At 33.9% G+C, this 16,663-nt stretch overlaps 2 protein-coding genes across 2 annotated transcripts; both read right to left on the bottom strand.

Moving 5' to 3' along the window:
* Positions 1-4,280: 4,280 nt before the first annotated feature.
* LOC142626008 (vacuolar protein sorting-associated protein 55 homolog) lies at positions 4,281-5,266 on the bottom strand. Its single transcript, XM_075799771.1, has 3 exons — positions 5,126-5,266; positions 4,953-5,037; positions 4,281-4,712 (listed from the first exon to the last, which is right to left on the bottom strand). The coding sequence occupies exons 1-3, from the start codon at positions 5,133-5,135 to the stop codon at positions 4,529-4,531; spliced, it is 279 nt and encodes a 92-aa protein (XP_075655886.1). The 5' UTR covers positions 5,136-5,266; the 3' UTR covers positions 4,281-4,528.
* Positions 5,225-8,198, bottom strand: LOC142624790 (uncharacterized). Its single transcript, XM_075798540.1, has 3 exons — positions 7,480-8,198; positions 5,852-6,271; positions 5,225-5,630 (listed from the first exon to the last, which is right to left on the bottom strand). The coding sequence occupies exons 1-3, from the start codon at positions 7,782-7,784 to the stop codon at positions 5,225-5,227; spliced, it is 1,131 nt and encodes a 376-aa protein (XP_075654655.1). The 5' UTR covers positions 7,785-8,198.
* Positions 8,199-16,663: the final 8,465 nt, after the last annotated feature.

The raw sequence follows: 16,663 nt of genomic DNA, 5'->3' as shown, positions 1-16,663 counted from the left end.
TTTATCTTGTTGAATTTTTTATTTGTCTCATGTTTTTTTTATAATCATTTTATCTCTAATTATTATTTTTTTTTATCCTCATTTTACTTTTAACTTATTTAAAATATGATTTATTTGAGCAATCTATATTGACACCTGTGAAATCATTGCCCTGAAGATTGGAAGTCCTATTTGATTTATCCTTTTGATTCCTTTTGCACAATGAATAGTTAAAAGCATATCCTGGCTTCCTTGCATCTTACTTGAATTAGCTTGTAACCACATGTATATGCATGGATACACTTAAAAATATACAGTAAGATGCATATTATAATTTCTATATATATATATATATATATATATATATATATATATATATTTAGTTTAAATACTACTGATAACTATTCTTATATTTTGTTAACTCTTTAAAAATAAGTCTTGTAAGAATATTATTAAGTATAAAATATAAACTGTCCTTGACTATTTATTTTTATTTTATTTTTTATTACTTCTTAATTTTTGTTATTGTGAAACACTTTTTTTTTACAGTTCATTTATTCTAGACTCTTGAATTTTTGTACTCAATAACTCAATTGGATGAATATCTATGATGTGGTCCCACATTTTATTCTAAAATTAAGAAATAAAACTTTCTTTAAAAATAAATAATTTAGGATACATGGCACAAAATTGAACTCTAATTTAAAATTCTAATTGAACTTTCTCTAGGCTTTGCCTATTAATATATACTAACTTATAACCTCATGCATATGCATGGATATACTTAAAAGATACACATTAAGATGCATAGTATAATTCTTACTTATTATATAATTTAAATATTATTGATAGTCATTGTTTTATATATATATATATATATATATATATATATATATATATATATATATATATATATTAACTCTTTAAAAAGTCTTGGAAGAATGTTATTAGGTAGAAAATATAAATTGTCAATTTTTTAAATATTTTTATGTTCATTAATTCTACACTCTATGATTTTTGTACACAATAACTCACTTGAATTGGATATTTATGATATGGTTAGATGACTTATAAATTTGAATTGTGTTTAGTTATACAAAAAAAAAAGGCTCAAAAATATAAAATCATTCAATCTCTCTCTTCCTCTAATTTTATATATAGTGTTAGATATATATATATATATATATATATAATTAAGTTTTTTATGATTTATTTATATTGGATTCCTCATTTTCTACACTAAATTAAATCATTTGATACAAAAATTAAAGATTTTTTATTAGATGGGATATATATATACATATATATATATATATATAGATGACTTATAAACTTAAATTATTTTTAGCTCTATAAAAAAAAAGGTCATAAATATAAAATCATTCAAAAATTATGTTTTTTTATAGTTTACTTATATTGGACTCCTCTTTTTTTTACAATAAATTTACTCATTTGGCACAAAAATTTAAAAACTTAGATTAAATGGGACACATGTCGCAAAATTAAACTCTAATTGAAATCCAATTTTTATATTGAATTAACTCACTTGGCACAAAAATTTAAAAACTTAGATTAGATAGGACACATGGAGCAAAATTAGACTCTAATTGAATTCCAATTTGAAATATAATTGAATTTTCTCTCAATTTTACCTATTATATATATATATAGACTATCATGTAATCCATGCAAGTGCATTGATACATTTAAAACTAAACACAATTTTTATTATAATATATAAATAATTAGTCAAATTATTTTTTTAAAAAAATAGAATGCAACACATGCATATATATAGATACATTTAAAATTAAACACAATTTTTATCATAAAAATATAAATAATTCGTCAAATTTTTTTTAAAAGTAAACGTAATTAGTCACATATTAAAATTATTACCTAAATTTATTTCTACTTATGATCATTTTTTAAAAAAAATTTTAATAAGATAGAACATGTGGTAATCTTTGTTGTGTGGTGATTTTCAGTAAGTATATGTAATTAGTTTTTTTTTATTTAAATTTTATAGCTCATTAATATTAAATTCTTAGTATTTTGCATTCATTAACTCACTTGATACAAAGACTAAAAAACTTAAGCGGATACATAGCATTAACTTAAGTTGATAATTATGGTATGATCTCCACATAAATTTAAACATATGGTACAAAATTGAATTCTAATTGAACCTTGTTTAAGTTTTACCTACTATTATTATTATTATTATTATTATTATTATTATTATTATTATTATACATAGATTTTCAAACGTGTTGCCTTGTGCTGTCCATTCTCCTAAGAGAATAGTATAGTTTTCTTGATGATAAATTAATATACGCATTGGGATTGACCATACAAATTGCATGCATGTATCAAGGAAACATGAAAATATTTCACTTTCTATTTACGAGTAGACGATGACATCTTGGTGGAGCTTGAATAGGAATTGTGGCCAAACATTCAGCTACGTTTGTTGGTGGAATATTAGGAGCCTTGTCTAATGGAAGTGTTTCTCACTTCCGCTGGGACTCAGCTACCCTGAGGCCAAGTTTTACATGTGTTGAATGACTCAGTGTTTTGGAATATTTTTTATCTTTTTCTTTTTAATTAAAAGGGTAAATTCCAATAAACTACCTTGAGATTTGGGCTAATACTAATTAGGTTCAAAACTTTTTAAAAGTAATTAACTTGGTCCTTAAAGACAATTTGATCTCTCCTCTTTCTCATCTCATTCTCAAACCCCTCTCTTCAATGTTGTTTCTATTGGTTTGGGCCTTGGATCATTTAGATCTCTGAAGAATTTAGTTTCATAAGGGAATAAACCTAAACATAAAATATGGGCAGGCATATGAGTGTCCTTGAGAGAGAGAGAGCAAATAAGATAACATTTGCCAAGGACAATGCTTCAACTGAGTGATCTAATGGAACTCACAGTGTGAGTAATCCGATTTCTAGTTGATGTTAGGTAGAGCAGTGGGTTCACAGCTACCATGAATAGTTTGCATTTGGGAATGGTTTGTTACAACCAAACAAAAGAGAGAAGGGAGCATTGGGAGTGCAGGTGTTTAGCATCTTTCCTAGACGCAGGATTTCTTTTCTATCATATTTTCACTTCCTCCATCCCTTCTAATGGAGAAATTATAAGGTTCTCATGGTGAACAAGTAATGTGGTCCACCATTCCAGTAAAAGACTCCCACTTGTTTAAAATTGTGGAGTTTATAATAAAAACTGAATACTGACTCAACAATTTTAAATAGGTGAAAGTTTTTTACTGGAATGGTGGACAAATGACGTGATTCACCATGAAGATCGTATAATTTCTCCTTCTAATGGGCTTCAAAGTTGGTTCAAATACTCAACTTTATTAATTAAAATAAAATTAATTAGACATAAGTAATTAATTACACCTCAAATCCTGATGATTTTTAGTTGCGACTCCAAACTTTTGAAAGAAGGAATCCACCAACACATATAAGGGTATGCATGCCCTTAAATTTGCACCATTAACTCCTTAAAATATTCAATTATTTTTTTACCATCTATTTTCAGTACACTACTGCCCGATTAAAGTTTGACGCCAACGAGATAAAATTGAGAGGAAAACGAAAGCAAAAACAATAGAAAAATGAACCAGTAATCTATTGTGGGGATGAATGTAATTGAGGAAGAACCTCTAGTAGCAGGCCCGATTAAAATTTTCACCTGGGCTTAGACTATATTAGCTACTTAAAAGCCCAGTCCAAATGAACTGCTTCTCATGTGGAAAAAGGGTATGAAATGTGGGCCAAATCGGCCCAATACCATCTTTTTCAAAACAATTTAGGCAAAAAACATTTCGGAAATATTTAGGGAAATACCACTTTTTCTAGTACTCAAGCTTGGTGAGCTCGAGTACCGGATTTTCTAGGTCCACCGTGGCATGCCAGCGTGGCATTTCGGATTAAAAAAAAGTCCCCTGGTACTCGAGTTTGACGAGTACTGTATGATCTGGTACCCGAGTCCACTAAACTCGGGTACCAATCTGGATTGGCCTCCATATAATGCCTGAATAATGCCGTTTGATACTCGAGCTTCATGTAGTCGGGTACTTTTAACACAGTACCCGAGTCCCTGAAACTCGAGTATTGATCTGGGTTGGCCCCCATTTTTTAAGTGTATCATGCCATTTAATACTCGAGCTGTGTGACGTGGGCCTTAATTTCTGGAGTACATTGCTGAATGCTACCTTTATAGAGCATTATCGATTACCAAGAAAATGTTATTAGGGACAATTTTTTTATATTGGAACATGTCCATCACATTTATAACAAAATGAAGCCTTTAAATTTTATATATCACAATGTTGAAAAGCCAAAATTACATATCAAACACAACTCCCATGTCGATAAGAACCCAAAGTAGTAAGGGATTAAAGCCAAACACAAGTTGATTGAACAGATTTTACAAAGAAGGAAATTTTTTTCTATCTTTGCCATATATTTACGCCATAATCTTAAAAATAGTTACACGATCACTGGGGTAAGTGTTCAGCACCATGTTTGATGTTTATCACCAGTCTTCTTCAAGACTAGCTCGGTGGAAACACATGATAGTGCAAGCAAAAATGAAGAAGGATGTGAACTCGATAAGCATAGCTCCTGTCTCAATCATATGAGCATGTCTAAGGATAATAGGAATCACAATGCTCCCCACAGCCGATGCTCCAGTCATAAATTTAGCAGCATCTATCCAACTGCATTATATAATTGACAAACAGAAAAGAAAATTATAAAATATATAAATAATAATAATAATAATAATAATAAAAAGTCTCAATTGGAAGCAGTATGAGACGAGTATTAAAAAGGCCACTACCTACTAAACATACACATGTATATCAAAGTTTCATTTACAAAGTTTATACACGGATACAGGTTACATCGTGAAAAAAAAAATATTAATGTTAAAAGGGCTTAGTTTAAGCAATACTAACCCCCCACCATCCCAGCTAGTCAGAAACTGAGTGGAACCACCTCCAAAGAATAAGCAAGGCATAGGCACCAGCACATACATGAGAGCTGCAGGTAAAATAAATCAAAATCATCAACCTTTAAAATGTACCAAAAATCATAAATGAGGTAATGAACTTGCAATATCCTCACTAACCTGATAACATGGGCCACCAATTGCCGTATATTGCACAAGCCTATCAACAGCGAAGAAAAGTCGAGCAAAAAATAAAAATAATAAATAAGAGACCCTGAATTATTTGCCATAAATAGCTCTAGTCTTTTCTTTCATTTTAGGAATCCCTCTCTGTTTTGGTGATGCATCACTAAAATCATTGGTGATAACATCATTGCTGATATAATAAGTGCCAAGTAGCCAAAAGCTAGAAATTCCCTTCAAATATGAGATGAATGATTTGCTGCGCTTAAGTGCCTTGATATTCTTCACTATATAACTGATGACCTCCTTTAATGTAGCTTTCCTATCTTCTTTGAAGTTCCAAAGCTCAGGAATGATGTATCGGCCGCTTGGATTATACTCATTCATCTCTTTCAATGCTGTAACAACAGCCGCATATATCTGAACACCCCACTCTTGTTTAAGATTTCGTAATTTCTCATCGTCTTCATCCAATATTTCCTGTATAAAATGAATGATTAATCTGGCAACCAATCCTTAACAGTCAAGTAAGCTGGAAAAAGAAAATTTTTTATTCTGGAACTAATGAAAGAGGAGAAACTTCCACCAAAAAAAAGAAAGATGACAACCCAATATGGAGGGCTTTTATTTGTAATTTTGATGCTTAAATGAACACACTCAATATGAGAGAAAGATTGTGTAAGAAATTGGAGACAGTTGGACCCATCAAGAGGATCGCCATACCTCTCAAGGAATAGTTTTCTGAAGGAGCCCATGTCATAGCCCACTGGATACTCCTTTAATATCTCAGTCACAAGCTTCTGACAATAAGCTAATATATCACTTCTAGACCGGACAGAAGGTTTCTTGTTAATGATGGGTGGAGAAACTCCAGTATGAAGAATATTTTGATACTTCAAGTCTTCATCATGTTTTGGTGATGTGCCTGAAAATATTGAGCTCAACCCATTTGATCCGCGAGATTGAATCATAGCACTCTTTCCAATGGAAGAAGTGAGTTTGAAAGGTGATGTCTGAGAGGGGCATTCCACCACCCATTTCCTCTCAGATATTAACAAATCCACCAAGTGAAGGAGGTCACTTTCAGTTAGAGATCTATGAGCCAGAGGCCCTTCATTTTGCAGATTTTGTGCCATCTCTTCCCTGACACAAATCACATATAGCAGAATAATATTAGCAAATGGTAAATTAAGTGCAAGAAAATTATCAAGTTTAAACACCAGAAGGAGTTGTCATAGCATAGCATTTAAGGAAATAATAAGGTTGGAGCACTTTTAGGTTCAACAATGCCATTGACCACAAAAGTATAAATATCAATTTCAGAATTAACATCAATCAGTTGAGATCTGTATTTAGATCATCAAGTGATACAAACTATGCCAAAAGTTGCAGTTTTGTTGAGAAAACCAAATAGGCCAAAACATTACACATGAAAACCCTCACATCATAGTTATTTTTGAGGCTCTAAGAGGGTCCAATGTAATGAGCTTTCCTTGGAAGAGTATCTGGTGATTCAAGGCTTCAGAAGTTGCTTTCTTTGCGTAGATGAGAAAAAAACTTGACCTGTGAAATGATAAGAAAACCCACACAAATGTAGTGGTGGAACTGTGGATCACTTAATAATGCATTGTGCAGTTGCTCATGAGTTGTAGTCTTTCATTTATTTTGTGTTTTGGGTTCACTGGGTGATGCCTTAAAGAGTGGTGGATTCACTTGTGGGATGGAGGAATTGGTTCATCAAACAAGGAAGTTGATTTACTTGGAATGTGGCCTCTCTTTGTTGAATGTGGATTTTATGGAAGGAAGGGAAACAATCACACATTTAATGGGGGTGGGGGTCTTGGTTATTGAACCAAAATCCTTGTATTTGAGATCATTGTTTTTATTCTCTGAATTAGTATGCATCTCATTGACACTGACCAAGAAAATAAAAGTATGCACCTCATTGTAGATTTTATAGACTATTCTCTTTTCAATTGTAATTCTTTTATATCCTAATTATTTAAGAGAACTTTCTATACTCAAAGGCAGGAGTTGTAAACCTTTTGTTAAATATCATTCCATCTAATGCACCTCAACTCAAATCTATGAAGAAAAAAAAAAATCTTGTAAACAAATCCCAACAGAAGGACCAGGCATCTGATATATTTAGTCACTATATGTAGTTTAATTTGAACTCTCTCTCTCTCTCTCTCTCTTGACTAGTTCATATTATGCCAATGCTAAGAAAACGAGGAACAAAACCAAATATTTAAACTACACAGCAGCAGAAGCTGGATAAAATGTAGTCATCAGCAGCATGAGGAAGAAAACTGCATAAAAACAAAGAAAAATAAGTGAATGCATAAAACCTGGTCCATGAGTGGGAGACAATAACTGAAGCATTGGGTGTTCCCATAAAAGATTCCATGTCACTCCAAAAAGAATCCTCAGAAAATAACTCATGCCTTTTGGAATAATCATTAATCTGGTCTAGTTTTTGGTTGGATTGATCACTCAATATATCAGAATTTGGGTCAGTTCTCCAAAATTTACACCAATATACAATCTTGTTGAAGAAACCTGGATTTGTTCTTGATGTGTCACCATATGCTTGAGAACCTATAGCAGTTTTGCTGTCCATATCTGAATCATTATTGGTAGAATAATGTGGCATCTGGCATATTGGATTAGCTTCCTGACTTGTTGATTTTGCATGTTTCTCCTTGAGTTTTGCCTTTTCTGAGCCATTTAAAGAAGCAGAATGCTGTTCAGAAGTGCTTTGACTTTTTTCCTCAGAGCTAACACCAGAAGTAGAGCATTTTTCTATAGTGCTTTGCCTTTTATTCTGGGAACCACCATCACGCCGCCAAAATATTTTCTCCAGACTCTTCTGAACAAACCCGCTTCAGATACAGAATCCTGCTCTACCACAGGAGGCCAATGACCCTCACTCTCAACAACCTTCTCATCAAGTGGAGAATGCTGCTGCAGCTCCCCCACGTTTAGGTCAGAGGATGGAGGCAATGGTGACTTCCCCTCAGCTCCTGTAATAGATCTGTCAAGTGAAGAAGGCTCTTGCTTTTTTTTAGGATCCTCCTTCACACCGTGGGGCAAGTGGAATGAGTGCGTCTCTGGCCGCCATCTCTCCACTAAGGCCGTGATCAGTGCATGGTCAAGGTCCATATGTGGGACCCGAAGTAGCCCATCTAACCCCGCATCTGTGATATAAGCGGCAATCCGTGGATCTAACCCACCATCAAACAGACCTTTATCTCGGTGACGACAAGTCAGAACACCTGGCACTTCCTGCAAACAAAGCAGCTTAGTATTAATAATAGCATTCACTAACCACGTAATAATTACACTTCAAACATAATGCCCAAAATCTTTCTACTACATATATTGATTACGATTTTGGACACAAGTGCATACCTCGCCTGCCAAAGGAGCATCCCAAAGCAAACTTGAACGATGCATGGGTTGCCTCGTCAAGACAGTCCCTATAGAGGGTCTTGCTCGATGTGGGTCCATACCTGGCATCAATTAAAGGTGATTAATGGCCCATTAGCATATTCATCAAATACCCATAAGCTAAATCAAAATGATAGCATCTCATTGATATGGACCCTCAAAATCCCTCATACTATCAACTATTGCTGAATGTCTATGCTGTGGCAGGTCAATGGGAGGATGTTGCTAGGGTAAAAGAGATGATGAAGGATCGAAAGTTGGGAAGGATGCCGGGATGCAATCTTATAGATCTGAAAGAAATAGTCCACAATCTGAAAGTAGGAGATTATTGGCGAGAAAGAATGGAGGAGGCCAGCATGATGATGGATAGGCTCAAAAGTTAAGCTTGTTGAGTACTACTCTGAAATGACCACCAGAACACAGCACAAATTCTGGAATTTAACATCAAAAACAAGTGAAGACAACAGCAAATGGTTTGGTTTTGCACGACCGGAAAATATCATTACACTTTGGCAACGAGTTGGTTTCAAATAGAGCAGATTAACGAGAACTACAAGCATAGATCTTTCTATAATGGTAATGATAATGCTTGCCTTATGAGGGTGGTTTGGTGACGGTGAATTGAGTGTAAATTCTACGGCCTCGGCCAACAATGCATGTAGTATTGACTACGAATGTCAACCTGATGATACTTGGTTTTTCTAGGCTCAGTAGTTGTAAAGGCAATTTCCAATAGCCACTGCAACACACAAGTTATGACAGTTTCTTTGACACAGTTTAGTAATTGATACCTTGCATCAATTATGCTCAATCTCTCTGCAGTTGCATTCTAGACTGCAGGTCATGATTGTTCAGCTTTTGCCTCTTTTCAGAAACATTTGATAAATAATTTGTTGATTTTTTTTTTCATGTGAATCTGCAAGAAATTTCCTGATTGTTTAAAGCATCTCAAGTAATGACCTTGATTGTATTTAACTGTTGGGAGAAGTTGCATTTCTGGGATAGCACAAAGTAGTGCTACTTGTTATATCAAGCACAATGTTGAATGTTTAATTTTGACCCTCTTGGGAGTTGAGTTTATAACAGTGGTATTATCACTTGCTGCATCTTCTCTCCCTTGCCCAATTTAGCAACCCAACAATTGGCTTACGCGTTGTTATCATTTGCCTCGGTGAATATTTCTCCAATTAACTTCTACCTAAAACTTTCTAGGTTAGATGCCCCCCAAGACTGAATCTTCTATTTAATTCAGCCATCACTTGGGGGAATTTATCGCTGAAGACAACAAGCAGATTGTTGGTCATCTTAAAGGTTAGTCTTCAACCGGTTTTCACATTTTTCTCTCCAACTGGATTTCCATTTAAGTTTCTATTGTTTTAAGTGATGGGTTCTACATGTTTCTCCTATTTTGTTTTTTAGATCATTCTGATTTACATGTTTGAGCACGAATTGAAAACTTCAGGGGATTGGAACTCTGATAATGTATTGATTGTAGTGGGAAAATCATGGTTCAAATTTTTTAAAGTTGGTGGTATTGGTGAATGGATGTACTTAATAATCACTAAGCTCTCAAAGTGTGTGTGAAATTTCTTAAATGTCTTTTGGTTTCTTAGGGGCCCATTTAATGTCTTTGGTAAATAACTTAAACCTTTCAGCTTGGTGTTGCTCATCTTTTACAATCATTACTAATCACTAAGCACTTGATTGATTTTCTTTAAAGGGCTCTAATCTAAGCCTTTCAATTCATGTGTTCTTTCTATTTTTAAAACTAATATGTTCTTTCTAATAAGTGAGTTCTTTCAATTCATGTTTTTTAAATTCACGATATCCATGATTCAACATAGCACAGTCACAAACTAATATAATTCTATAGGGAATATTTCCACAACTACGAAATCAAAAAGAGGAAAAGAATGTCAAATCCATTCATGACCCAACAAATACAAACTCGCATCCTTCTATATATATATATATATATATATATATACATATCATCACTTCCTATTAGCAACATTGATCCAAAACAAATTGCATTTTGGATTATTCTAGACTATCAAGCAATGACAATTTGAATTTCCCAATAAACGTAACACAACACAGCTCATTGCAATAAAAAAATTCCTACATATCAACAACAGAATGAATCAAACAGTTTCATAATAAAACTAAAATAAAAAGAACCACGTAACATAAATAACACAATAATTCCCCTCTAAAACTTCATAACAAGGAACAAAGAGACACACCCAAATCAAAAAAGATCAAATAATTGAGATCTACAGAGCTACCCTTTATTTATTTATGTTAAGACACACTTATCATAGTTTAATAGAATTAGCTTCACTTCAATTTCTTGACTCCTTTTAATTACAACAATGCAACATGCACCCTCCTCTACTCTCATTTTCGTTTCACAATGTTTTCAAAAAACATATAAACAAAACAAAAAACTAGCCAACAATATTTCATTTCTTGTTAAACTTTCACAACAATTTTCATTGTTTCCTCTGCATTTTACACAACAATGAACAAAAATTTTGATCCAACACAATTATAAAAAATAACACAATTGATAATCAAAATTACCACAATTACTTAAAAACTCATGGAAAGAACAAAAAAAATTACCAAAATTGCTAACCTTTGAGTGCGAGGTTGCCGGCGATGAAACGGGTTTGGGGTTTGTACGGCGGCGCTGGTGATGAAACGGGTTTTGGAGTCCGAGTTTGCCGGCAATGAAATGGGTTTGGGGTTTGGAGAGTGAGAGTGAGAGTGTACAAGTGAGTGAGAAATGAGAGATGAGAGATTAGAAATGACCGCTATTAGTGAGCAATACTCGAGTCTGTTATACTCGAGTACTTTGAAAGGTACCCGAGTACACGAAACTCGAGTATAATGGGCATCTACACAAAATTGCAATCCAGATTAGTACTCGAGTTTCAAGAACTCGGGTACCATTCAAAGTACTCGAGTAGACGAAACTCGAGTATAAATCTGGATTCCCATCACATGTTGGCGGACAATCCAGATTGGTACAAAATTGCAATCCAGATTAGTACTCGAGTTTTAAGAACTCGGGTACCATTCAAGGTACTCGAGTAGAGGAAACTCGAGTATAATTCTGGATTCCCATCACATGTTGGCCGACAATCCAGATTGGTACAAAATTGCATATCCAGATTGGTACTCGAGTTTCTACAACTCGGGTACTATTCACAGTACTCGAGTACACAAAACTCGAGTATTAATCGGCATTATCCCATCAGCAGCTCCAGCGTCAATCCAGATTGGTACTCGAGTTCCTTAAGCTCGGGTACCAGATCATACAGTATTCGAGTTTGGTGAACTCGAGTACTGGGTGAATTTTTTTTAAAATAGAAATTCTATGCTGGCATGCCACGGTGGAAGTGTAAAATCCGGTACTCGAGTTCACCAAACTCGAGTACTGGAAAAAGTGGTATATCCCCAAATACTTCCGAAACAGTGTTTTCTGCCTACATTTTTTTAAAAATGGTGGTATTGGGCCGATTTGGCCATGAAATGTGTCATTCATTTGATACGGCTACTGATTATAAATCTACAGTCTTTGGGCCCGTTTTATATCAACCCCACCCTATTCCTTATTTAAAGTTGGGCTACGACTACGCATGTTCTATAACTTTTATAAATTAACAAAGCCTCAATTTTTCTGTGTGATTAGTTTGGCCTACTGGGAATTCCACTTTAGGATTCGACATTCAATGATTCAAGTCGGTCCAATAATTTCTATAGCATCAATTTATGACCTTGAGAAGCAAAAAACTATCGGCAGGTTCTATATATGCAGAGGATTCATATCTGAGATGAATGGTACTACAAAAACTTTTTTGATAGTGGCGAATTAATTTGGGTTTGGTCAATCTGCAATGTCACTTAAGCCTTTGGCCGATTGCCTTGCCAATATAGTCTTTTTAGACGCATGCTTTGCTTTTAATGATATGGTACAACAATGAAAATATCAAATTACCTTTTGCATATTTGAAAATCATGCTAGAAACATAATGTTTCGTAACACTGTGCCTAGTGCCCTAGTGGTGAGGATGGTCAAAATAATAGGCAAGTCAATTGAGAATTCAAGCAAAGTGGCTTCATTAATTTAATTTGGGCTATCATCTCACCTATTTTGATTAGTACAACATCAATTTTTTACATGAAAATATCACAAATTTTGATTAGTACTTGTACAACATCATTTTCACATGAAAATATCATAACATCTTTTTTATTGTTTATATCTATATATAATATGAGATAGATTCAAGTTACACTTAGTGTAACTTCACAAGAGTTATACCTTTTGTGAACCATTGACTACTATTGATCTAAGAGTCAAAAAACATTCATAGTAGTGTCATTATTACTCCCTAGAAATTAGGGATTTAGGCATTAACTCTTCTTATTAAAATAAAAAAAAAACCACAGCATTAACTCTTTTTTTTTTTTTTCTGCCATATTATCATCTTCTTCCTCTTGTCTTTCTTTTGGAACTATACTTTCAGGCCTCCACCATTCATAAAATTCTCAAGATTAAATTGGAAATGCAAGCTATCTTTATTTTGTTTTACTAAACATGATTACCATTTTGCAAATTCAATTATTATGGAGCGAGTATCGTTTTGCCATTACTTAACCACAGTATATGGTTTGAAAAACGGAGAAATTTTTTTTTGTCCATTTGAGTTTTGGCAATACCTTGAATAAAATTTTTCATGAGGGTTTTAGAAATAATTAGTCTCAACAATCGTTCTCTCCTTAAAACTCAAAAAGAAATCTAAAGCAGAATTTTAGCTAACTCGTGCAGCCCTGAAGATGTTTAAATGCCTCTAGTGCGCGTGTACATCCACCAAATCCACTAGGCTAGTCGGAGAGATGATTCTCAAGTGAAAACTAAAGGTCGTATTAATAGAAGATTGACTACTAATGCTATGTTTGGAAGTTTTGAGAGAGAGGAGAGTAGAGGGAAGGAGATTAGTGGAGAGGAGAGTAGAGGGGAATGGTTATCCTCTACCTTGTTTGGATGTTTTTAAAATTAAGTAAGGGGAATGAGAATAATTAATCTTTTCATTTGTAATTTTGTTAATATGGTGAGGGTAAATTTGATAATTCATTTGGTCAAATATTTTTATGCTCCACTCTCCCTCCAAATCTCTCCAATTTGGGGAAATTAAAAATGAAAGGTTAGAAATAGTTCAAACCCCTTCAAATCTCTCCCCCTCCTTCCTTAAAAAACATCCAAATAAGGTAATTAAATTACTCCCTCCCTCTCCAAATCCCTCCCCCTCTTTCCTTAAAAACATTCAAATAAGGTAATTAAATTACTCTCTCCCTTTACTCTACTCCCCCTCCTTCCCCCAACATCCAAACATAGCATAACACTGCTGATCAGTAGCACCACTATCTCTCCAAGAGTGACCGAAATATGAGTTTTATTTTATCAAAGACCACCCCCATACTTCTAATCGCATCATTATGTCATCTCCCGCTTCTAATTACTATAGTACTCAAAATTAAAGATCAAAATAAATCACAACACCTAGCGACTCCTATAGAACAAGCCAAAAATGTTTCCCAAAAACAATATACCAAACCAAATGATAGGAAGTGTACTCAAGGATAGCAGATACTAGAAATAAATACATTCAATGAGGAACCAATTATTACTTTTTAGCATTGATCAGGCTATTAAACTTCAAACCCAAGGAAATTGAAAAGTATCAATTGACGACAGTTACATTAAAAAGAAATGCATCTTCATGAATTTGCCAATATTTGCCAATAGCTTGCAATGCCGATTTACAACATTTACTTTATTAAACTTGCTATGAGCAACATTCCATTAGAGCAATGGAACCAAAAGATTTACTCTCAACAACAGAACAAAGCCTTCGACAATGGAGGATGTCATGATAAGATATTTCTCCAAAACTAATGTGACTTTGGACATATACTTCTAAAATATTCCAGTACCTCGAGACAAAATACTATTAAGAAATCAATGGTGATGGCCTAAAAGTACGTAGTGTAAGAAGAAAGATGTGAGAGAGGATGAGAGGAAGAAGATGATGACATGGAAGACAGTGGAGAGTTAATGCTATAGTTTTTTTTCCCCCTTTAATAAGAAGATTTAATGCCTAAATCACTAATTTTTAGGGAGTAATAATGACATTACTATGAGTGTTTTTTGACTCTTAAATCTAATAGTAATCAATGGTCCAAAAAATGTGTAACTCTTATGAAGTTACACCAAGTGTAACTTGAATCTATCTCATATAATATAAGGAAATGTTAAAAAAAAATGTCCTAAATTAGGTTTAAGAACTATTTTTAGAAAAATTTTGTGGGAAAACGATAAAGTAATTAATTTTGTTAACAGATTTTTATATTTCCCACGAAAATAATATCAAAACTTTCCTAATATAGTTTATTAACAATTATCCTAAGGACACCTATTAACATGATCCTATAATATAAAAACGAAACGTTTGACTTTTTGTTAACCACTCTTTATTTCACCACATGATTACATAAATTAATGCCACGTATATATTTAAAAGTACCAAACAGTTGTGTCTTTTTGTTTGATGGAAGTTATAGTGTTATGTTCCCTTTTCAGAACCATTGTGTTCAGTCATTTACAGTTGTAAAGTTTTTATTTACAACTATTTTGTGTTGGCTTTAATTCCGTGCCAAATTTGATTGTAATTTTGTTCAATCATGTTTACCTTGTATTTTATGTGGAATTTCATTGTATGGGTCGTGTGTGAGAGAGAGTGTGAAGACTCAAGCGTGCATTGAAGAAATTATGGATTTCACGGGTATTTCGCGAGTAAACTTTCTGCGAAGTAAGCCACGTGCAGAGCACATGATTGGAATGTAGAGAGTCATGACAACTGGTGACAGCTGGTTTTTGTGAGTAGTTCGCAGGTTAGGCATTCCCGTGAAATACCAGCGAAACATTATGTTTTGCTGTTTTGGCTTATTAGCTCCACCATGTCTTCACTCACACTATATATACCCATATTACTCACATATTGTATGGAGTGCTTTTCAGAGAGAAAACCCTAGCGTACACACTTAAGAGTTAGTGATTGTTATACCCACAATCATCTATACAATTCTTTGTGATTTTCCTCATACTCCTACCTCTCCATATCCATATCCATATCCGTATCCATATCCATATCTTTTCGAGGTTGATAGTCCAAACACTTATCACACCCAATTTGAGTGTCAAGTGAGGTTTTGGTGCTGCTAGGAAGTATTGCAAGAAGCCAAGCTTTGGCGGATGCAATCGGGGGTATTGCGGGATCCGGAAAGCTAAACAAGACACGGTTCCGAGAAGCCTTGTTGGAGTAAGAGCTTAAAGGGTTTAGGTGCATTAGGTAGATTAGGCTTGGACGGTCTCCTGCATTTGTGTATCCCAACTTATTGTCTAGTGGATCAATTTACCGCTTGGAGGGCGACGAAGAGGTTTATCGCCGAGTTCTTCAGTTTCCTCTTCGATAACACATCGGCGTGTTATCTTGTGTTTGCATCTCTCTTCCCTACTCTTTTAGTCTTCATTTTACTGCTGTTATATGATGAATATGACTTAAACTAGTTTTATTGTTTGTTTGCTCGCATTTACTCTATTTCACACTTGGTTTAAGTTAGAGTAAAATCAACTGAGTTGTAATCTTTCAATTTGGGGTCTGAATAGCTCTTATATTTTTAATACAAATCCAAGCTTTCAATAGTAAATTAGAGACACAATATTTACAGTAATTTGTGTTCAATCATTTACAGTAAATTAAAGACACAATATTTACAGTAAATTGTGTTCAGTCATTTACAGTTAATTAGTTACAATTCCAAGCATGTTAATCACATTTCGCACATGTTGAAATTATTAATGCACATGGGGAATAATAGAACTAATAGGATGAGGCTATGTGGGCCAATGAGATTAAAGCTAGTCTCCTATAACTACTTTATTGTAATTCAACATTAGATATTAATGGAAGAATAAACCAATTGCTTAATGCATTAGTGCATCTCTCTCTC

The sequence above is a fragment of the Castanea sativa genome, chromosome 2 (genome assembly GCF_040712315.1).
Source record: "Castanea sativa cultivar Marrone di Chiusa Pesio chromosome 2, ASM4071231v1".
NCBI classification, from domain to species: Eukaryota; Viridiplantae; Streptophyta; class Magnoliopsida; order Fagales; family Fagaceae; genus Castanea; species Castanea sativa.
Note: the sequence above shows the minus strand (reverse complement) of the source record. Positions and strands in the feature narration are given on the sequence as shown.